The 23,613-nt window shown below is 40.9% G+C and overlaps 1 protein-coding gene across 3 annotated transcripts; it reads left to right on the plus strand.

The window, feature by feature from the left end:
* The first annotated feature begins 1,463 nt into the window (after nucleotides 1–1,463).
* On the plus strand, nucleotides 1,464–21,241 carry LOC149285164 (R3H domain-containing protein 1-like). 3 transcript variants are annotated; one of them, XM_089495767.1, is made up of 25 exons: nucleotides 1,464–1,613; nucleotides 3,585–3,626; nucleotides 4,324–4,410; nucleotides 6,607–6,721; nucleotides 7,126–7,204; nucleotides 8,635–8,694; nucleotides 8,823–8,963; nucleotides 9,644–9,752; nucleotides 9,834–9,929; nucleotides 10,708–10,745; nucleotides 10,855–10,905; nucleotides 10,982–11,208; nucleotides 11,958–12,212; nucleotides 12,786–12,934; nucleotides 13,633–13,734; nucleotides 15,844–16,119; nucleotides 16,334–16,466; nucleotides 17,482–17,630; nucleotides 18,177–18,328; nucleotides 18,412–18,521; nucleotides 18,692–18,859; nucleotides 19,075–19,236; nucleotides 19,538–19,620; nucleotides 20,145–20,223; nucleotides 20,880–21,241. In XM_089495767.1, the coding sequence occupies exons 1-25, from the start codon at nucleotides 1,464–1,466 to the stop codon at nucleotides 21,239–21,241; spliced, it is 3,375 nt and encodes a 1,124-aa protein (XP_089351893.1). The 3 variants fall into 3 exon arrangements, with proteins under 3 accessions (XP_089351893.1, XP_089351892.1, XP_089351894.1); XM_089495766.1 differs by having other exon boundaries at nucleotides 18,412–18,515; nucleotides 18,683–18,859; nucleotides 20,139–20,223; XM_089495768.1 differs by having other exon boundaries at nucleotides 18,412–18,515; nucleotides 18,683–18,855; nucleotides 19,092–19,236; nucleotides 20,139–20,223.
* The last annotated feature ends 2,372 nt before the right edge of the window (nucleotides 21,242–23,613 follow it).

Genomic DNA, 23,613 nt, shown 5'->3' on the forward strand with positions numbered 1-23,613 from the left:
TGATCCTTGACCCCCCCCCAGCAAGTTTGGTGAAAAATATTGACTTTTGAGCCCGTGGAGGCTTTTTGAAAAGGAAAATCCTTGTCTGTGAAGGTTGAACATCTACCTATAGCATGTGTCACAATGTCTCCGATGCCGGAATGTTGGGAAATTTAACAAATAAGACACGTATTGCTTAAATCAAGATTCGAGGTCTCTGATGAACACTTTGGTCATATTTTGGTAAAAAGCTTGCGTTTCATCGGTCTGAGAACGCTGCGAACGATGTCCATGCCGTTGTCTTTCTGAGAGAAAATTCCAGCGATCGTATATTTCTGCATACGCCGGGAAACCTGCCTTTTGTTCCTGTTACCTGTTCAGCACTTTTTTTTTTTTTTTTTTTTTTTTTTTTTTTAAAGCTTCAGCAAATGGTTCTTCTCTCCGGTTCCCATGGTAACAGGCATCATTCCATTGTTCAGTCTATGTTTAGAATCCTGGCTGACACTTCGTGCGAAACGATTAAAACCATCTCCATTCTATTTTCCTGAATTATAGCCCCTCAAAGACGGCAAAAAAAATAAAATAAATAAAATATATATATAAAAAAATAAACATTTAAATAGAAAAAAAAAACAAATTTGCATTTAATTTGGTGTTGATGCCGTACAGACACAATCATTGCCATTAAACATGCAAATGAAGACATTACTGCGTTAGCAGCAAACGCGCTGACACGTCGCGCTGAGCTTTCCTGTTTTAAAGAAAATTCAATAAAACATAAAAAATCCTTTACATTCAACGCCTTTTCAACTGGACTGTCAGAAATATGCAAAGTTGGTGAATCGCAGCTCTCGCCGATATCGTTAATTATATAGTTTCCTAACTCGAGTATCCAAAGGAATTCCAATTAGTTTGGGGTATTTTCTTAATATAAAAATAAGAGCTGCAGCTTTTTTTTTGTATTTTTTTTTATTATTATTATTTCCATCCCGTAATAAGGCGGTGCCTTAGACATTATTAAAGAAATATTTCTCTTGCTCTGTGAGCAAATTACAATTCTTCCTCTAGATTGTAAGCTCCTCTGAGTATGGCCCTCCTCGCCCTTTTTGTTTCTGTACAGCGCTGCGGAATAGGACGGCGCTATAGAAATCCATAAGAATTCTCAACCTTTGCTAGGTCTGTTTTTATGATTAACCTCTTAACACCTACTCAACGCGATTCGAAACTTATTAAAGACTACAAACCTTGCTTGTGGTTGTAAATATCTCCAGGCGTCAGATAGCCGAGGTTCTAAAAGCAGCGAGTAAGAGGACGGGTTAGACGTTTAATCCAAATCCTAGATGGTTTGGGTCTGTAGCCGTTGCCGTGGGAATAATATATCGATTCTGGAGTGTTTTTTTTTGCTCATAATCGCTCTGGGTTTTTTTTATGTATTTCTTTTTTAAAGGTTCTACGTATTTAAAGTTTTAAAGTGACCTTTTCCAATGAGGATGTCCGGTGCTGTAAAAGACGACGCGGAAGCCATGAAGGGTTCGGAGACGGACGTGAGACGCTCCACCTCGTTAGAAAACCTCACGAAGTCTGAGGGACACGAGAAAGAGGACGCCTGCCTCGATAACAAGCAGGATGCCGCGGTGAGCCATTCCCCCGGAAATAATGCAAAAACTTCAAATAGTACCCAAATGTCTTTAGAAAAAATAATTACATTTTTTGTTTTTAATTAAAATTCTATTTTAAATGAAATATGTAGTTTTATAGATGTAACAGGGATATATAATAACAGGAAATCCCTGCTAATAGTAAAACACATACCTTTTTTGTTGCCACAGTGGTTAAATAAGAGCACCCTTTACATACACCACGACTCTTAAATGTGTGTGTGTGTGTGTGTGTGTGTGTGTGTGTGTGTATATATATATATATATATATATAATGTGTGTGTATATAGTACTACCTCATTAGTTATTCGTAGGTTGGTAGATAAATTATTCTAAACCCTTTTTAATACCATGCAGACAGCGAGAGGTTAAATGAGCTGCATCAATATTTTATTACTTTTCAATATATCGAGGTGCAACAAGCTGTTTTCTGCTCTTCTCCCGGAGTTTTTAATGCACTACAAATGTGACTGCGTGAAACGAACGCTGATCCACACGCTTACCAGATCACCTGCCGATAACTTAAATAAAAATGTGTGTGTTGTCACGTGCGCTGGCTCAGGAGTGACGTGGAATACGTTTTTCAGAATGTTTTAGTCGGTTTGTCGGGTTTTTATTTTTACGCACCGATGAAACCTGTGTGTCGGTTCTGCGCAGGTGAGTACGGAGCCAGGATCTGCCCCCCCAATAATATAGGGGGCATGGCGGGAGGAGGGGGCACCGCCAGGTCACCGTTATTTGAGAAAGTTCACACTTAGGGGCACATAAATGCACGGGTCGCTTGGAATGACCCGGCCTGTAGCGAGAGGTGAACCCGGGTATTCTGCTCTGTGTATCAGGGGGCTGGAAGGGCCCTTCGGCGCTGCAGATCTTTTCTTATTCATGAAGAGATTCTTCCGGGTTAGAAACATCATCTTAGATTCAGGAGCCATGTGCCTGTCCTATGCACGTTTAAGCTTCTATAACTTCTGCTGGAAGGCTGTTCCACTTATCTACCACTCTCTCAATAAAGTAAAAATACACTAGTGGTTCTGTAATGTAAACGAAGATAAATTGAATCTTCAGGCTGCCCATCAATCAACAAAGACAACTCGTGGCAGGGAATGGACGCTGTTTTCTAGTTAAAATAGCCTCCTACGTGGCTCCCGACCACCGCTATTCAGACGGCCTCTTGTTCCCTCTTCCGATCTTCGCTTACGACGTAACATCAAAGCCTTTGAAATCCCTCCGGTTTTGCCATTTTTGGGGGTTTAGACACTGCTGGTGCGTGACGTATATAGTATATAGGATTGTGATGTCAGGGGCCGTTTTATTGGCATCCATTGATCCACTGCTTGAAGCAAACAAGCTGGGAGGACACACAAACTATTGTAATCGCTCTTCTTGCCTGTTTTATATTCCCCAATTGGATGTGAGCTATGAACGTTACTTTAATTTTTACATTATTATTATTATATATCAAGTCCAAGAATCTTACACCATTTTTATATTATTTTCCTTTTGGTCCATACATATTCTATATCATTTCTCACGCAAATGATAGACCAGTCAACCAAACATAGATTTCCTACATAATTACTGGATTAAAGCTATTATTATTATTCTTATTATTATTATTTAAAATTGAAATATGTTGTGGGTTCTGTTTAGTCGTTCAGATTAGAAAAATACAAAAATGTGGTTATTGAAATAATAAAAAAAAACAACCCTTGAATCTCTTCAATTGCGAAAACGACTTAACGAGCCAGAGTTAATGTCGTTTGCGTATTCGCTTTTTTATTTTTTATTATTTTGTGGGTTTCTGTTCCAAAAGTGACTACTCAGTTTTTAAAATATTTCATCCGCAATGTCACGTATTTTCTGGACTGAGAACGAATTGGCTCGAAGCGTTTTCGTACGTCTCGTCCATACGTTTAACGAGAACCTTTTATTGTACCTACTCTTTAGCGGCAAGTGCAACCTTTGGGTCAAAGTGGAAAAAGGTCAAAGGTACGGTAACGGACTGGTTTGTTGGCATGCTTGTAGTGATCTCTTTGTGCTTGGATTTTTGTTTTCGGTGTGCTGTTTTAGTGTAAAACGCAATACTTTTCATCCCTCCCCCATTGCATCTATAATTTTTTCTATACCTGCAATATATTTTGTTGCGGTTTTTTTTGTTTTTTTTTTAATGGAGTTTTTGTTGTTTAATCCGTGTGCCGTTCTTCGTAAAAATTGTTAAATTCATTACATGCTTCAATGAAAGAGAAAATATAATTTATTTAAATAGAGATGCACTGGATTCAGGATTATTAATTTTCCTTTTTTTCTAGCCATAATAATACCATTAAAATATTTTTTTGTTAAGAGGCTTTTATTTAGGCATTTTCTTAATTTTTTTATTTTTTTTTTTTACACAAAAATAAACTGCTACTAGGTGTGAAACTTATTTAAATTAAGAAAATGGTAAAAAAAAAAAAAATATATGGCGGCAGATGGAGTCGGTATTTGATACAATTACCATTTAATGTTATGTTATTGTTTTTTTTGTTTTTTTTTATTTATTTATTTTTATTTTTATCTCCTGTACTTGGGCAGCCTTGAAAATGTGGTGCATCCCTGATTTAAAGTTCTTAAAAGAAGCATTTGCATTTTGCTGCAGCTCTGTACTGTTTTGACGTATAGTTCTATTGTAAATCATTCTCTTTAGTCAAATTCAAAGTTAAAGCTCGTTCGGAGCCTTGCTGTGTGCGAAGAGTCTCCTCCTTCCACAGCCGATATTCCCTCGGACATACAGGTAATAGACTGTGAATGATAAGCCTTTGCTTTTCTGCTACCACGCTTATTTCTGCTGACCTGTGCATTATTGTTAATAAAACTAGCTTATTGTATTATCTCAGAATCGGTGGGTTCCGTAAATCCGATCAAATGACTGTAAATCGCCCTCCGGAGTAATCAATGCATTCTCTGTGTATCCGTTTACTGTATCCGTGCGCCGACGGTGATCGTCGTGCCGCCAGGTGCATGCGAATGAATTACCCCCACGGTTTCAGGTGCCATTTATTGGATCGGTGGTTGTTTGGTTGTAGGGGCGCGCACGTCATGATTGGTCGCCAAAGGAGCCCACCGGGTCACAGCCCTCCAATCAGGAAGGCAGGGTGGGATTCCAGGTCTGGTTAAGCATGGCTTGCGTTGGAATAAATGGCATTCGGTGAAACCTATTTGTTCAAGGGTTATGTTTAATGGAATGTCACTGCATAACAAACATATATTTGCATAAAAAAAAAAATCCTATACTTATGAAAAAAAATTATTAAAATATGTACACGCGACGCTGGGCATCAATGGTGAAGGAATTGGTATTAATGTTGTTAATGGTGCAGCACTCTCACTTGAAAGCAAAAGTCCCCGGCCCTTTTTCGTTGACGATGGGTTGGAAGCGCTGTTCACAAGCATACAAAGTGTTACATTTGAATCATGTTAAAAAAAACCAAAAAAACCATTTTGGGCTAAAAGTGTTATTTATGCAGACTATGTCCATTTCATTTTGTTATATGCAACATGCGCCGCACAGATCTTCTGAAAGGAACGTGCCAAGATTGCAACCTGGTTCCATCTGGGGCAATCTGGCACGGGTTGCAGATGAAGGACATGAGCTGGGTCACAGGGGGAGTTGGTAGAGATCCATGAGTGTTCCTTATTGCGCATCAGAGCGTGGCGCTCGCGGGACATCCGCGTCCAACCCACGGTTCCAAGGTGAACCGGGACTCGTTTCGGCTCATCTTGCGCTATTTTTTTCTTCCGTTGGTTCTCATCTGCTGTGGATGGCTCTGAAAGTAAGACGCTTTACGTGAACGTGGAACTGTTGCCATGACAACCTTTTTATAATGGGTAAACTAATGACGGCTTGGGCTTTGTCGTTTGTCAATCGGGGTTTATTATGTCGGAGATCGGTGAACATTTAATGAAAACTGAGATAGATGGCAGCCTATGGCAGGGTCAGCATTATCCGATACATTTCTCCCCTCCCCCAAGCCTTACAAAGGCTGCCTGAACCAGTTAACAACAATCAGCAATTTAACAACAGGGGGGGGGGGATAATTTTAATGCGGAGGAATATAACGCAGATCTAGCAAAAAAGACGTTTGGATATATTTACAGGGGGGTTTCAAATTATATATAATTAACCCATAAACACCATTCCGTATACTGTATAGATCTGTAGAACGTGTGATTTGGGTTCCGCTTTAAAGTAGGGTTTGCATCAGCCGCCTTACTATCTCTACCCTGTATTAAAAACGTTTATTTTTTACCTATAAATCAACCTAACAATTCCCAGGTTTTAAATTTTTTTTTTTTTTTTTATTATTTCCATTTTTGGGGTAAAATGTGTAAATAAACGTTTTTTTTTTGTTTGTTTGTTTGTTTTTTCCACCAACAAAGCCGAATATTCCGAGGGTTAGGATGTGGAATAAGTTACTGAGAAATGACACGAAAGCTCCTCGTAACGCCGTCTTTGTCTCCTCCGAGCTGTAGAGGAATGCAGCGTTCGTCACAAAGGGCTCTCGCTATTCGCGTTGTCTCAGCGCGTCTTTCCTGATATCAGCTTCACAGTAGGCGTCTGATTTAATTATAAAGCAGCGCGGCCTCGTTGGACGGATACATATGTTGGCGCATTATGTCAGAATTTCCTTCTAGACTGTGTGTGTGATGTCGCTCCTTCTAACGATTTAACCTTGACGTACCGCATAGCAACTTTTAAAGGTCGATAAATCACGTTTGCGGAATTGTTGGTCCTTTTTAAGTTAGGGAAATTGTGCGTCCGTATACAATATGCATGGTGTTTTTATTTTAAATTCAGTTTATTGATAGAATTAAAACCCAAATACTCTCCATCAGTCAGTAGTTTTGCAGCTCTTATTATTGTCCGCTCGTACATTTGTGCGCGCCACAAACGCTGCCGCCGGTCTCATTGTTCGTTTCAAATCCTTAGGAAAATGTACAAGTCCAGCGTACGCCTTCGTTTGGGAAAGAAGAAAAGCCTCCGAAAGATGAAACGGAAAAAGAAAAGGGAAGTGAAAAGTCTTCTCGCAAGATGCTCTCCAGAGGTTTGTCATTCACATATCTTTGGTAGTTTATAGTGTGTATATATAATATTATATTATATATATGTTATATTATATTTATTTATTTATATATATATATATATATATATATATTTTATAATATTATTCAATTATGTTATATATAGAGAGAGAGAGAGTTTATTATATTTTTTTTTTTTCTTTCATTCACGACCTCAGGGTTGTAACATTTAATATCTTTAATCATTTCTTGTGTACCCGGTTTTGTTGCGTGATCCTGATGCCAATGCCCGAGGTGGGCAAATTTCCTCTGAAATGTCTTTTTCGCTCTATCTGATATTTTAGCAAGCTGATATCCTTAAAAAAAACAACAAACCGGAATGGTTTGTGTTTTTGTAATACAACGAAGATGTTTCCTTTTCCTCCAGATTCCAGCCAGGAGTACACGGACTCGACAGGCATTGATCTGCATGAATTTTTAGTCAACACTCTGAAGAGTAACCCCAGGTAGGATATAACGATTCTGTGGGAATGTTTGCTTAACGCTTTAATCTGATTTGCCTTTAGGGGTGGAATAATGCACCGTATATGAACGCATTGTTGGCAACTCAGGGCTATTAAGTCATTAAATAGGCAGAAAACTTTTCTATGACGGAAGCCAAAGTTATTTTTCATGCACCGTGCCTACCGAGAAACAAGAAACTTTCTGTAGCTGTCCGAGCGACACAATGCCGAGTGCTTTCCTGATGCTGATTGGCTAATTTAGTTTTTGAACAATAGGAGGATAATTTGGAAGAAAACTCATTAAAATACTCATGGAGGGTCACTTGCAGTACTCTCATATGTATTCTTCTCTAGCGGGTCTGTCAAGGACATTAAACTGTCCCTTTAAAGCATCGTTCAGTTGCTGCCCATCACGTTCGTGCCCTGCTTTACGGGCGATGAGCTTATCCACGGTCTGCTAGCAGCTCTTTGGCAGCGTTCTGAGAACTATTTCTTCTAGAATCCGAAGCCTACGGTACATCTGGGTACGAGAGTGCGTCAGACCCTTCCTACGGAACCCCCCATACTGAGAACCGGCTACAGAACAGCTAGACCCCCAACATCTTTCTTGTACTCTTACCAAGATATGACGTATAAGCCATTGCGGCAAATCGAGGAGGAAGGGAGAAAGCATTTTATTTCTTTTTTTGTGGATTATCATTTCTTGCTCTCCTGTTTTCTCTTCTCCTTTGTAAAGGGAAGACTGACCTGGGGAGCAACACGGGGCAAAAATGACCAAGGGAGGGGAGACCGTCAGAGAGATAGATCTAACGTGAAAGGAGAAACGAATAACGGCTGAAAGGGGATGCTTTTATCGGAAACGTATAATTATTGCCACAGAACAAATTGCTATAAGTGTACAGTTTTATGTTGGAGATTTGTAAGGCTTCCAGGTAGTTCATCCCATCTTCATGCATATTTTATCAATTTTCCATCAATGTAAACACCATTACGTAGGTTTATTAAGTTCGCTGAACTATAAAGTATCTGATTTGTTATAAAATCCACTTATTTTTACATCATGTACCAGTTTCAAACATGCAGTTTGGGTGTGTTGCTGCTAACATCGCGCTTAAGGCACAAAGCACCTATTAATGGTTACGTCCCTTTATCCGTGTTATCGAATGCTCGTTATCTGTATTATCTGGCAGATACATTGTCTTTTCTAATCCCTAGAGATCCATTCAGAGATATCGATCTGTAGTAAAGTGATATTATGCGTTATGATTCCCAGATACAAACTCACTTTTACTAGATTAATAATTTAAGGGTGAAATTGGCGATGTGTTATTTTTGGGACCTTCTATTGCCGTTAAATATGCAAGGATTTGCATAGTTTTAGGGTTTTATTATATTCTTTGATTATTAAGACCATTTTTTCTTTTCCCCCACAGAGACCGAATGATGCTGCTGAAATTGGAACAAGATATATTAGATTTTATTGGCACCAATGAGTATGTGTGTTTGTATTCTATTATTCTCCTTTTTATTTAACATATATTTAAAGACAAATTTATATATATATATATATATATATATATATATATATATATATATATTTTTTTTTTTTTTCTTTCCATAGAATGCAACGTAAAAAGTTTCCTCCGATGACCTCCTACCATAGAATGCTGTTACACCGGGTCGCTGCGTATTTTGGACTGGATCACAACGTGGACCAAAGTGGTAAATCGGTCATTGTGAACAAAACAAGCACTACCCGAATGTGAGTAGTTCCCTTTACGGGATTTTGTTTTTTTTACAGTATAAGGTTTTGTTCCCGTTTTATTACCCCCCCCCCACCCCCCCCCCCCAAAAAAAAATATATATATATCTTTACCGTTCAAGGATTTGGGGTCACTCAGCTGTTTTCATGGAAACAAGGACATTTCTGGCTGTAACATAATTACAACGATGTAACGATCAATTAGCCTTTTAAACTTAAACTTGGATCAGCGAACACAACGTGCCATTGGAACACAGGAGTGATGGGAGTGATAAAGGGCCATTGGAACACAGGAGTGATGGGAGTGATAAAGGGCCATTGGAACACAGGAGTGATGGGAGTGATAAAGGGCCATTGGAATACAGGGGTGATGGGAGTGATAAAGGGCCATTGGAACACAGGAGTGATGGGAGTGATAAAGGGCCTCTGTACGCTTATGAAGAAATTCCATTAAAAATCAGCCGTTTCTAGCTACAATAGTCATTTGCATCATTAACCCTGTGTGTGCTGGATTTCTGATCCATTTCATGTTATTTTAATGGGCAAAATTTGCTTTTCTTTCAAAAACGAGGAAATGAAAAGTGACCCCAAACCTTTGAACCACAGTGTATATAGCACAAAAGAACTTGGGTTTTCTTAAATCAAAAAAGTTCTTGTTCTTCCACCATCATGCCATCTAGCCCCGATCAGAGGTTTGAAGAACACATAAAAGATGAGAAGAATGTAGACTTCCAGAAACGATACATCCTCAAGAGAGACAACTCAAGCCTGGACAAAGATGATAACCAGGTAAGCCTCTTGTGTTTCGCTACCGGGAGTCGGACCAAGAGTGGTCAACAGCCGTATCACCAAACATTGTCTCTGCCGCAGATGAGGATGAGATTAAAAGATGACCGAAGGAGTAAATCGATTGAAGAAAGAGAAGAGGAATATCAGAGAGCGCGGGAGAGAATATTTGCTCAAGAGGTGAGGATTTGAAAAGAATTCTCCTTTTTCTATATACGTTTATATCTGCTGCTGAATTTCTGGCTCGAGGTGTGAAGTGCGTGTCCTTCCCCGTAGGATTGAGGATAAAACATATCTTCTTAGACATGGACTCTTAGCAACGACGAGATACCCTTCAATTTCATGCAGCTCCTTCCATTCGCAGCTCTTGTTGATTATTCAGTTTAGTGTAACGTGTAATCATCCTTTCATTGTGTCATTCACTTTTAGATACTCTTAATAACGTCTGCTTGGTTTTTTTCTTCTTCTTTTCTTCCGCGAGGGACAATTTCAAGAAGCTTTTTTTTTGCTATTTATGTAAAAAGCTAATTTTTTTTTCTTCTCTCAGCTAAAAAATGGCCATAATTGTAACACTTTCACATCATTCCAAATTACCCAAATTAACACAATTTTGTGTGCGCTGTTGCTTGAATAGCTGTCAGTCGTTGTGTCATTTATACCCAGCCACTTAATATCGTACCGAGATCAATTTTTAAGAATCTTTTCGTGGAAACATGGCAGGCTTTTAATGGGTTATCCATAAGTGTTTGTAAACCGTGACACTTCGTTCATCCTCTCGTTACGATAAATCTCCCGAGTGTCCTTTTATTTAGGAATTCTGGGAATGTAGCAATCTTAAGAGTTTTCCCTTTCGCTCTGGAAATATTGCGGGGAACGATCAAATGCTCAAGAATCACCTTATTCTGTAACAATGTAACAAATGATAACACTTTAAACGTTCTTTCTTTTTTCTCGCCAGTCCTTGTGTTCTCAGGAGAATTACCTTATGGATAAAAGGTGAGCGACATTTCACACCAGCCATCCTTCATAAGATTACAATGGATTTTATATATTAAGGTGTTTTTTGTTTTTTTTTTCTTCTTTCTTTCTGTCTTTAATCCATCAGAATTCAAGAAGAAGAAGCCAATATGACCCAACAAAGACGTCAAATATTTAGGTATTTAGGCGCTCCTCTCCCTTTTGCCGTCTTGTTTGAGTTTTTCCGCGTCTTTACGGACCGGTGTCGTTGACAGGATTAATAAGGATGCGTCGGGGAGATCGGCCAACAGCCTCTACAGCAGCACGGAAAACGACCTGAAATACAACGAGCCCCGGCCGTGGAGCAGCACGGACTCCGACAGCTCCATCCGCAATCTGAAGCCCGCCGTCACCAAGGCCAGCAGCTTCAGCGGGATATCCGTGCTGACGAGAGGCGATAGCTCCGGGAGCAGCAAAAGCACGGGCAGGCTTTCCAAAACAGGTATCGCCTCTGCGCCCGAGAACCTCCACCTTCTGGGTCGCTTTCTGCTAATATTCTGTCTCAAAGACCCAACTGCATGCCGTAGTCCTGTCTGCATCGGAAGATGCGGCTCATGTGGCTGACGGCGGTGGTCTCGCCAAACTTATCTCAAAATCATTATTTTTGCTTTGGCTTTAAGAGAGAACCTGTGACAAAATTACGTTTTTAATGTTTAAATGCTACTTTACGGAATGTTCTAGCAGCAATTCCTCCTCTAATAAAACACGCAGTTCCAGTCACGCGTGTGAACAAGGAGCATATTCCGTGATTTACATTTGGGTATGAGTTTCTCATTTGAACTGCAGTGGGTCCTTGTCCGGTAATTGGGGGTCAATTAACCAACTAACAATCCTCTCCAGGGATATAATATACAGTTCTGTGGCCAATGCTCGTTGTGTTTCTTCAATCTAATTGGGGTCTTCAGGAATTTCCTTGGTGGGCCATGAACAGAACCTGCTTGAACATAAGTGATGTAACCAATGTTGGCTGTTTTGGTTGAGCTACTTGTGTTCAAGCCAAGGCATCCAAAAAAATCTCGGCCCCCTTTGAAAGCTCTGCATTCATGTCAGTGAGAAGGCTTCATGGCTATACCGCCTCTCATTTTAGATGCTGACGGCCGAGGAGCTTTCCTATATAAATGTGCATGTTTTTGTATTTTCTATTTTTCGGGGACCTGTACGTAAGAACACATTTCTTTCCGTTTTCCGTAGGTTCCGAGTCTTCTAGTAGTGTAGGTTCATCCACTGGTTCCCTCTCTCACACCCAGCAGCCGCTTCCAGTAACCGCTATAAGCCAGCCTTCCCACGGCACGCCGGCTGTCCTTCCAGCGATCAGTACTAGTAATTCTGTTACCTATGATGGGGGAATAAGCGGACAAGTGGCTCCTTCTAGTACTAGCTTCTTTTTACTACCCCTGGAAGCCACAGGCATTCCGCCTGGCAGTATTCTCATCAACCCGCAAACAGGTTTGTACCCCGTGGAGAATGCTATAAAGTGTATGTGTATTAAGTGTGTTTAACATTCTGTTTATTGTGTGTTTGGTTTCGTAATTTGTTACTGTTTATTGAATGAGCCAGATTTATGTCATTAAGAAACTGTTGTGTTTTGGTTTATTTCAAAGAAGGAGAAATGTACCTACACCTCCACACACGCACACCTACACCTCCACACACGCACACCTACACCTCCACACACGCACAACTACACCTCCACACACCTACACCTCCACACACGCACACCTACCTACGACATATATGTACTTGAGGTCACAGACTTTGATTCTTTAGTTGAAAGTATGCCTTCTCTTTTTAACTGCACCGACCCACCAGATTCCATGCACCCTAATCTATTCTCTCTTTTCCGGGGCATATCTTTACCCTTCCTAAATAATACAAATTAAACATATCGCTAAGCATTGCCGGCCTGCTCCTGCCCCTTCTAGGGGGTTTATTAACTAACACACGCAACAGGTGTCTGTATTTTTTCCTTTTCTAAATGTATTTATCTGTTTCTGACGGCTGATGATCCGTTTCCCCCAGGTCAACCCTTTATAAACCCTGATGGCACTCCAGTTGTGTATAACCCCCCCGTTACTCAGCAACCGGTTAGGACCCAAGTGCCTGCGCCCGCCGCACCCCCTCCACCCCCAGCGCCTCCGCAGCAGGCCGCCAACCATATCATATCGCAGGTAGGTACGGCAGCCGCGATCGCCGCCTGGGCAGCTCGCATTATAGCCCGACTAGTATCCCGAGCCGGTGGCTAAAGGCTCCCTACCGTCCAAAATTTTGGGGCCACTTAGAAATGTCCTTGTTGTTGAAAGAAAGCAAGTTTTATCCATTAAAATAACATGAAATGGATCAGAAATCCAGCGCAGACAGGGTTAATGCTGTAAATGACTATTGTAGCTGGAATATCTTCATAGGTGCCCAGAGGCCCTTTATCACTCCCATCACTCCTGTGTTCCAATGGCCCTTTATCACTCCCATCACTACTGTGTTCCAATGGCCCTTTATCACTCCCATCACTCCTGGGTTCCAATGGCCCTTTATCACTCCCATCACTCCTGTGTTCCAATGGCCCTTTATCACTCCCATCATTCCTGTGTTCCAATGGCCCTTTATCACTCCCATCACTCCTGGGTTCCAATGGCCCTTTATCACTCCCATCACTCCTGGGTTCCAATGGCCCTTTATCACTCCCATCACTTCTGTGACCCCAAACCTTTCAACGATAGCGGATATTTTGCAGGATACTTTAAATAAATCCTTAGACGTGTCTGTCTGCGTGTGCGTGTTTAACCTTGTGTAGAACGGATTTTTCTTGTGTGTTTTCAAGTCCATTTCCTTCCTGTTATTAACCAGATTTGTCCACCTGTTGCTCCTTCAGCCTATTCGATCTCTGCCGTCTTCTTCGCAGCCCATTCAGTACTCCGCGGTCTCTTATCCGCCCGCGCTCCTGCCCGTCTCTCCCACCCAGCAGTACACCGTGGTACTGTATTCCTCTCTGTTTCTTCTGTCTGCTTAAAAACTTATCTGAAAACTTTAACCCTTTGAGTTTCAGTATGCCATGCAACATATATCACTTATGGGGTTTTTTTTGGGGGGGGGGGGTTTGCAGGGTGGCCATATATATGGGATTCTTGGGCAACAATGTGAATGCCCCCATTATGACATTGCCCTGTGCCTAAAGGCTACGTACATTAAATGTATAGACATTTTTGTTCTCCCGTTGTATCACCTATAGAACAAATTAGGAATCAGCGCTATGATTTATTTACCATATTTGTGTTAATCTAGCTGTCCGTTTTTGTTCTATTTTTAATGCATTTTATAAACTCTCAGACTTGCTAAAAGAAAAATAATAAGATAAAGGATATTAGCAAAGGTAAAGTAACCCAAATAGGAAAATACATGGCGAGTGATCTCAAACGGTCATATAAATCGTCCTTAGATCAATTGAACGATCCAGTTTTCTAGAACATATTAAACAAGGGTTAAAAAAAAAACCCCCATCAAAGTGTGAATAAAGAAAGAAAATCAAATAATCTAGGCTCAAAACTGCAAACCAACTTTGGTTTTCTCTATTTGTCAATTTTTTACATTTATAGGTTAAATGCCCTTTAGGTTTGCAGGGGAATCTATTAACTCTGAGCGCTCAGACTTCATATAGGTAATCGATTTGTGAAGATCATCTCTGAATATCCTCCAATATTTGGTGATATTGTAGATTTTGCCCCGAAGTGCACCTTTTGTGGCGTTATTTTTATTTACATTTTTTTTATTATTATTAATTTTTTTTTTTTTTTTGTTAAAGCCATGTTAATTAAAAGAGATTAAAGTAAAAGCCATTTAAAGACTTGCTTGTTTTGGGGAAAAAGCTGGTAGGAGGTCTGCATCATCTTCTCAAATGAATAATTCCTTTTAATTGCGGCAAAGCGAATCGTTGCAGAATTATTCATTTTCGCTGAAGCGCTTTCTTGGTAATGTCAGGTAACTTGGTAATTATACTGTCCCAAAATATCCCCTGTAATATCAGCTAAATAATTTAAAAAAATAAAAAAATGCAAAGGGGATTACGTAAGGACTCGCGGAACCGGGTGTGATTTACATAATCAAGTTTATTTCCCCTCGTTACAATTACGGCAATTACCTAAAAGGCCGTAATTATACCCCAGGGCTGCCAATAATGAAAGGATTTTCGGGGGGTTTTGTCGCTGGCGGAGGTTGGCCAGCTTTTGCTAACGCCGTCCAAACTGTTTTTGACAATGTTATGTATTTCCGTAATTATTCCCCAGCTAAGGGCAAACGCACGTCTTTGTTTCTCAATACGAAGAATGCTTGCTAAGCTTTTTTTTTTTTGTCTGTTCGAGTACAATGGGGATCAATAATAAAAATGATGCTAAAGCAACTTTGTATGATTATAACCGTTACAATGATTTTGTCTGTAATTAATTTTAAAATCTCCATCTGGCCTCCTCTAAAACGATATTCCAAATAACTGCGTGTGCCTTAAAATTTTACTTTCGATTTTTTTATTTTTTACAACTATAGCACATTTTAGTTAATTTTAATACATTTTTTTATGTGGTCGCTTATCTCCTTACATTTACATTAATAATTAAAAAAAAAAAAAAAGTTTTCTAAAATTCTTTAAAAAAGTAAAATAAAAAATAGTAATTTATTGGTTGCTTCTTTTATGATATTGAGTTGTTGATGCAAGGAATACCTTTTTAACCCACATCAGCCTCACCTTATTTTAACCACTGATCAGCAGTAATTAATTTTTTTATTTTTTGTTTTGGAGCCCTGCTCTCTATACATTTTCTATACGTATCCTCTGTTAAAGGAGCCATCCGGTTACCGTCACCTTTACCGCGGGATGTCTCTTGGCACTATTGCTATAATACTTCCTTACAGAGAAAACCAATAATTGTTATAGAATTCTGATATTTATATATATATATAAAAAAAAAATAGAATTTAGAGCTTATTAGCTTTAAACGACTCTGCTGTTTCATTGGTCATCACACAATGCTGGTCTATGAGCCTCTACTGTAGATCTCTGCCTTATATTCGCTTTATCTTTTCTTTTATGTAGCAAGATAACCTGGGATCCCAGTTCAGCCATATGAGCCTCGCCAGGCAGTCTTCTGCAGATGCGTCCGATGCCCACTCGACTATGTTCCAGTCAACCGTGGTGCTTCATCCATCTCCGCAATCCGGCTACATTATGGCTGCGCCGCCACCTCCACCGCCGCCACCAGCAGCGCCGCTCGGACAGCCGGTCCCCCCTCCCAGCTACGCCGCTTCCAATCAGCCTGTAAGCCAGCCGCTGCTGCAGCCGCAGGGATACATGCAGCAGTCTCTTCCGCAGGTACCGGCCCCGTCCTGTAGATTTATTTGGAGGATAATTCATTGAGGTCTGTCTGAAAAGTTCAGCGACCTGTAGGAAGCAGTCCCACAGATACAGATGTAACAAGCCGTCTAGCGAAGAACTTGACTCTAATATCTAGTGTCAGGTCTGGCTGCGACAGTCAGTGTGACCATGTCTTATAATATATATATATAATATAATATTTCTCTTACAGGTTCCGACTTGCTATTGTGCTCCCAGCCAGTACACTCACTCTACTCACGCTAACCAACAATATCGACCAGTGACCTCCATCCAATATAACTCCCAGCCAAACCAAACACTGCCACAAGCTGCCCATCCAACAGGTTTGTGTTTAACTGACGTTGATGGGAAAACCTGGTGCTATCAGCTCATCTTAGATGTAAAATAACAAACCCTCCTTACATCAAGGTCATGCAAATGGTACCTCTTGGATGTGGGCTTGCAGATTTTACATCTAGTTTGGGCTTTATTGACAAAATGTTTCATCCAACCTAAAGAACGATAGAATATTTTGCTTTGCAGCTGTATTTTTTCCCCCCTTATTTATAATATTGATCCCAGAGCTGACTCCTTGGCTCCCAGAGCTGACTCCTTGGCTCCCAGAGCTGACTCCTTGGCTCCCAGAGCTGACTCCTTGGCTCCCAGAGCTGACTCCTTGGCTCCCAGAGCTGACTCCTTGGCTCCCAGAGCTGACTCCTTGGCTCCCAGAGCTGACTCCTTGGCTCCCAGAGCTGACTCCTTGGCTCCCAGAGCTGACTCCTTGGCTCCCAGACCCCATTTTTTTCTCTTATTCAGCCCTGGTTTGGTGCTATAAACTTCTGGATTTAAGTAGCTGGACTCGGGCCCGGGGCGCTGTCTGAGAGGGTTTATGTTTCTCACAGTGAACCGGTCTCTTTTTCAGCTACTTGTTGTTCTTCTTGGATTTCCCTTATCTTTGGTATTTTACCATCAGGCTTCATTCTTCAAACCTGAATTCTCACCCAGATTTTTTTATTGTTTAATTTATGAATTTTATTAGTTATTAGCATTTTATCTTAAAGAATGGTTAATGTACGTTTTTTTGCATCTATATCCCAATGACGTGTTCATCTGTTGGGATGTCTACACTTTTTGTAACATCTGCCATCACACATTAACTTGTGTCATCGTGCATTAAATAACTTTGCTAAGAGATGCCTTTATTATTGGTTATGTATGTCCTCCATGTCTGTCTCGCCATGCTGGTGCTCGGTGGGGACCCAGCGTGTGATCTCCTGTCCCCGTTCTTTCCATCGTCTCTAAATGCGAGCTTTTAATGGTTGCCTTGTTGATGATGATTGTGCTCTCGGTATATTACAGGTTACCCCGCTGTGATGCCCAACCAGCAAGCAAACTACCAGGGCATCGTCGGTGTTCAGCAACCTCCAAATCAAACAGGGCAACACGGGAACATTGCCAACCCCATCCAGGGGGTCATGGTGCAGTACTCCTCCATACCTTCCTATCAGGTTAGGGAGCTTTCTGGCCTTGGAGGGGTTATTAATCTGCGATGGTGCGTGTGTTCTGGAGTTTGATGTCAGAGGGGATCTCTGAAGCTGGGGGAATTCGTACCAGGTTGACTTTCCTCTGTCGGCTTGTTACTGGTATGAAGGTCAAGCGGCATCTTTGGCTGCGCTGAATGTGAAGCGAAAATTAAAAATGTCTACTGGAAAAGGTTACATTTTGAGATTGATGTAATTTTGAGGGCCCAGCAGTCGTTGCGAAGCTTTTATTTGCCTTCCGCTAGCTTTGTTTGCTTTGATCTCAGCATTTCCTTGTCTTAAGGGTTAATAGAATGTAGAACTCCTGGTGCATCCAGAGAGTCCTCGTTCCTGTGATGTGTGTGTAAGAAGGGTTAAGTTTCAAACAGCGGCCCCGTCTATTACCTGTGTCACCTGGGGGCCCGCTTGGCCCCGGATAACACCTCTCTTCCCATCCTGGGCATTAACCTATGTTTGACTTTCTAGAAGAGCTTAACAAAATCCATATTTGATCTCTTTGCAATGTTTCTCCAGGTCCCTGCTCGGCAGGCGTCGCAGCCTGTGTCTCAACAGCCATACCACCAACAGGTGCTGATATCCGGCCAGTCCGGTCAGGGGCCATTACCCGCTGCGGGGATGCCGGTGTATTACAGCGTCGTTTCACCAGGACAGCAAAACAACTTGAAGTAAAGCCATCTTCTATTGTCTCAAAATGATTATACTATCATACTGCGCTGTTTAACAGGTTTAACACTCGTTGTATTCGCAGCTCCTCGGTGGGTTACATTCAGCCCCCTGGATCCGACCAAATGCAGTTTCCCAGAACGACCTCACCGTGTAATTCTCAGCCACTTCTCGGCTCTCACGGCCCAGGTAACTGTCAGGTATTGCCCAGGTATTCCTCAGCCCTGGCTTAGATCTCGTGGCCATACTGACCTGCATTCCTTAACATGGAGAAATAAAGTCCCTTCTTAACCATGAACATATCTGATGAATATATATAAATCCGGGTTAAACCAACCGTTTTGATTATTTGCCAGGTGTTGCAGTGCCTCCCCCCGGTGGCGGGATGGTAATGATGCAGCTCAATGTACCCAGCAACCCCCCACCTCAGACGCATTCACCACCTCATTGGAAGCCAAATAAATATTATTGTGATCATCAGAGGATCCAGAAATCCGGGGACTACAACATTCTGGACCCTTCTACCCAGGTAGGTCCTTTAAGTGATCAGCGTAAGCATCTAGACTTCCCCCAGGTAAAGGCACAGTACTGGGACTGTGGCTGTCAGTATTTCTTATTTATCCAGTAACTGGAAAAACCACGGTTCCTAAGCGTGTGTTCCTCACTCTTTCTCGTATAGTTCTTCACTAGTATGTCATAAAACGGTGGTGTTTCGGCCCCCGGCGTGTGCGTTGCTTCTGGATGATAGATTCATATTTTTTCCAGCATAGTTCCCATGTGAGTAGTCCCGTCACTTCTCCCAATCAGTCGCCCGTCCCCGTGCAACTAACCAACATGAAGAACATCCGCCCGGGTCTAGCGCCTCTCCCTCTCATTCCGCAAATTTCCAGACCATTTCCGCCTGGACAAGGTAAGAGAATTCTCCCCGAAACCCTTGTTTATTGCACCTCCTTAATGATTTCTTTACATATCTAGCGTTACTCAGACCCCCCTAAACCTTCTACTTACTGTTAACATCTTTAATAGCACTGTGATGTATTCTGGGGGGGGGATTCAGTTTCATTTGCTACAATGATACACATAATATGTAGATTATTTTTATTTTACATGTAATATTTAGATAAAAGTCCTTTTTTTTTTTTTTTTTTCTTTCTTTCTAATTGTGTGTGTTTTTTTGTGTTTTGTTTTGTTTCTGTTTTCGTTTCTGGCAGGTGATACAAGATACCCGTTACTTGGTCATCCATTACAATACAATCCTCCTCATGTTATACACGGACACATAACAAGTCAACAGGTTTCAAATTGCGTATTCTAATTATTCCAATTAGATACCAGAAATAAATCCAAAGGTCTTGTATCGCAGCGACTTCACTTTTGAAAAAATAGCCACAAAAAAAAAGATCCTTTTCATTGATACAATTGATTTCGAATTTACTCTCAGACCTACTTTCCGAATGCCGTGCAATTCTTCCTATACTTTGTAGGACCGCGTGCCCTAATTCTTTTATTTTATTAATACGAGACTTCTCTAAGTTATAGTTTAGCTGTGTTTTAAATAAAACCTTCCGGTTACTGGGATACAAAACCCCTGGATGTCGTATTAAAGCCCCGTAGAAGTTCGGCTCGGCTGGGTGTGAAGCGCGTTGCGGTGATTGACTTGCGTCGGCTTTTTGTATCGGGATACAGAGGAGTTCAGCTTTACACGATCCCCGCTTAAAGATCCTTCTTATAAAAGAAAATGTTACACAAGTCACAGAATGCTTAATTTCCTCTCTCCTTATAATAATGAACGCCTTTTGTTTGCGCTTCCAGGGCCAGCCTGGTCACAGACATGGAAATAGAGGTAAAAAGACGGCAAGAAAAGCAGCCTCGACAGATCTTTCCGCAGGTGAGCCAGGTACGTGGATTTGCCTAATAAAAGCACATAAGGAGCCCAAATAATGGATTAATTACTGAACCTTGAGACATTGAATTTGATGCCCCATGTAGTCTGTTGTATTATCCTGCTTTAAAACCCCCGACCCTCACATGGTCCCTGTCTTATGTTCAGATTAGCATTATGCCTACCCCAAGCTGGTGTGCTATATAAATTAATCCCAAAATGTACAAATACGCGGGAAAATTGCCATGCCAAAGTGGCGTGAGAGCGCTTCGCCTAATACTTCTGCATGCACCGAGCCGGAACAACAAATCAATTATTCAATTAAGGCGCTTGGGAAAGGACCCTGCTACCCGTCGGATTGGTGTCTTTCCGTGTATAACTTAAGTATTTAAATCAGGGGTAGAAGAAACGGCTATTTTGGCTTTTTAAGGACTAACCAGGTGCACACAAGTAATCGGAAGCAAACTATGTATCGTAAAGGACTCGTAATTCTTAAATCCCAAAACCATGAGGATTATGAAGATATGAACCCGATTAGACTGAGCTGATAATACGCATGTATTCGGGTGCCGACAGTGAATAAAACTTAGTTTTGCCTGGTGATATGGGAAGCGTGTATGTTAAGTATTTAGAATTTGGTAGCATTTGGCTTTTTTTCATTAATCTTTCAGCAATTGGAAAAGTCCTGGAAATCACAGAACTGCCGGACGGCATAAGCCGCAAAGACGCCGAAACGCTTTTTGGAGAACTGTTTAAAGTTGGCGCCAGGATCCGATGGCTCCGGGACCCCCGTTCCCAACAAGTTCCCCATCAACATTATTGTGGCACCAGTGGCAACCACACGGGCTCCGAACACTCCATCCCATCCCAAGACTTGGCTTCTACGTACACAATAGTAGCCACCTTTCCTACAGTATCTGCCGCTCAAAGTGCGTTGAAGAAACAAAACAATAACTTAATGAACAAGTTTAGACTAAGAACGAGCAGAAAGCACTACGATTTTCATATCCTGGAAAGGGCCAGCTCTCAATAGAAGACGTTGTCGTGTTGGACGCAGACCCTTTCTCGACTTCCATTATTATTTTGTATTCTAATTGATTGTCCAAAACCTGCAGACGCCACTGAAAACCCTCCTATCGCCTTCATTTCATTAGAGAACATGCCAGTGGGGCAGGGGTTAACTAAATGGTTGCATTTGCAAAAAAAAAACAAACTAGAAACACCAGGTTTCTTAATTTTTTTTCCACCCCACCTTTTATAGTCTGTTTTATATTTCTGTACTGGACCCAAAGTTCTCTTGTACGGGGGGGGGGGGGGAGTTGTTCATAATGAATGCCCATGATAGAAAAAAAAAAAAGAAAATGCAAAATTATTAAATTTTTTTTTCTACTTTTTTTTTTTTCCCCTCCTCGCTTGGCACTTTACCATTTTACTACAAAAGGATTGGGGAAATATCGGTTTAATAATTATCATTTGAATAGCAATCCTCCCATAGACTGGAAAAATAAAACGGTGATACATTGTATCATTTAGTCAATCAAGCCCGATATTTTTTTTTTTCTCTCTCCATTCAATGTACATGGTCTGTTTGCACTGAATCCAGTCCGATGACCTCATCATCTTCGCTCCTTTTTACCACGTGTCCTAGGGGTTGCTCCGAGCATACAGTCTTCATGTGTTTCATGAGCCCTTTGACAATAAAGAACTAAAGATTCCCTTAACGGTGTCCTTCGTAACTTAGATACATTAAGGATTTGTGAAAGTAAATTTGCAAATAAATTATCTTTCTCATGAATATTTGGTTTTTTTTTTTGTTAATTTTAATATTTTTATCAGGTGCTGCTGAAACAGGATAAATGATTTGGGGGGAGGAAATAATGTTTTGCTTAAAATAGCGTATCTATCATTTATAACTTATTTTAGTTCACAAAGCGTAAAATAAAAAAAAGCCATTATTGAAAATGGTCAACCTTAGAAGAAGAAATAAAAAAAAAAAATGATTTTTAATATTTACACAACCAGATGTCCACTTCCCTGGCAGTGGGAGGGTTAAACCAAAGGGGCAAACTTCTTTATTAATTTTATTTGCATATAATTTTTTTTTATAGAAATCACTGGATATAAATATTCATTGCACTTATGGGACAGACCGTTCTGTTCTTTTCATTTTTTTTTCCCCATTTTATTTCCGTTTTGTGTGTCCTTCCGCCTCCTTCCTCCAATACCTGTGTAACTTACCAGGCTGTACATTGTGTGCTGGTGTAAGCCTTTTTTTGGGTTTAAAAAAAGAAAAATAAATGTTTACAGATACAAGTGTTTGATTGTAACTTATTTTTCTTGTGTTTTGCTTTCATGGTTTCATTTTGTTTGAAGGAAGGAGAAACGTCGTTTTTTTTTTATTTCATTTTATTGCATTTACTGTTTTGAAACCAATTTTTTATATATATATAATCTTAAATCCTTATCATACCGCCTTGTGGTTAACAATAGAACGCCTGTCTTAATGACTCTGGAAGTCGGGGTCTGATACCATAGATAGAAACTTAAGAGGTTTTGCTTCGACTAGGATATAGCGCCGTTATTTACATCGTTTCCCTTCTAAAGGGCTTTTAACAATTGTCTTCCAGTTTCACGCCATCAGTTGGCAGATGTAGAAATAATTGGTTGCCCGTGATTGTGAAAGGAAGGACAATTTCTGATTAATTTTAAGCTGTTCAGCTGGCACCCTGCTAAATCTGAATACCAGACATTTTGGGGGGCTCTAAACCTGATGATATAGGGCCATCACGGACGTGAAAAAAAATAAAAAATAATAATAAATCCGCAAGGATGGAACATCGATACATTCGGGTTTCTTTGCTACATTTTGTCTGATTGACTCCATTGTTATTTGGCGTGGCACCCCGGGCAGCATCCAACTAAAATGCAATTACGAGGAAGCCGGGCACGAAGAGTTAACCTCTTAGGTTACGGATACTGGCGGGAGAGAAGGAAGAAAGGGTTGTAATAACGGGTTTTGGGGGATAATTGCAGGTAGTAGGGTCGGACTGTAACTCTGTGCCGCCGTCTGTTTTGGGCTCAGGATTGGCTTGGGGTCCCAACCTGTCATAGCCCACCTTGTTTATATCCCCAGCTGCCCCCTTTTTTCTATCTAGAAAAAGCACTGCTTTCCCAAGGGTCGCTCATCTTACTTTAACCCATTCCTTCCCCAGGGCTCCCACATTAAAGCAGCAGAGATTCCCCAAAAGCCCCATGTTTCAGCATCCAGGGTAGATTGAGGGGTACATCAGCGGCCGGACCCCATACAGCTCTGATGGCAGCCCTTCCCTCCCAAAGCAATTGTTGAACCCGACCTACCCCAAGCTTCTTCCAGGCTTCGGCAAAGCGTTTCCAGGTTTAATGACG

Source organism: Sceloporus occidentalis, unplaced genomic scaffold, assembly GCF_023333645.1.
Source record: "Sceloporus occidentalis isolate IW3139 unplaced genomic scaffold, rSceOcc1.0.p SCAF_83, whole genome shotgun sequence".
NCBI lineage: Eukaryota > Metazoa > Chordata > Lepidosauria > Squamata > Phrynosomatidae > Sceloporus > Sceloporus occidentalis.

What these genes read in the sequence shown, in the direction of transcription:
- LOC149285164 (XM_089495766.1), top strand. Translation starts at nt 1,464, where the DNA reads ATGAGGATGTCCGGTGCTGTAAAAGACGACGCGGAAGCCATGAAGGGT. An exon ending in ACTCTGAAGAGTAACCCCAG is followed by an intron (nt 7,205 to 8,634) that starts GTAGGATATAAC and finishes TTTCCCCCACAG; the next exon opens with AGACCGAATGATGCTGCTGA. An exon ending in CCAACCATATCATATCGCAG is followed by an intron (nt 12,935 to 13,632) that starts GTAGGTACGGCA and finishes TTGCTCCTTCAG; the next exon opens with CCTATTCGATCTCTGCCGTC.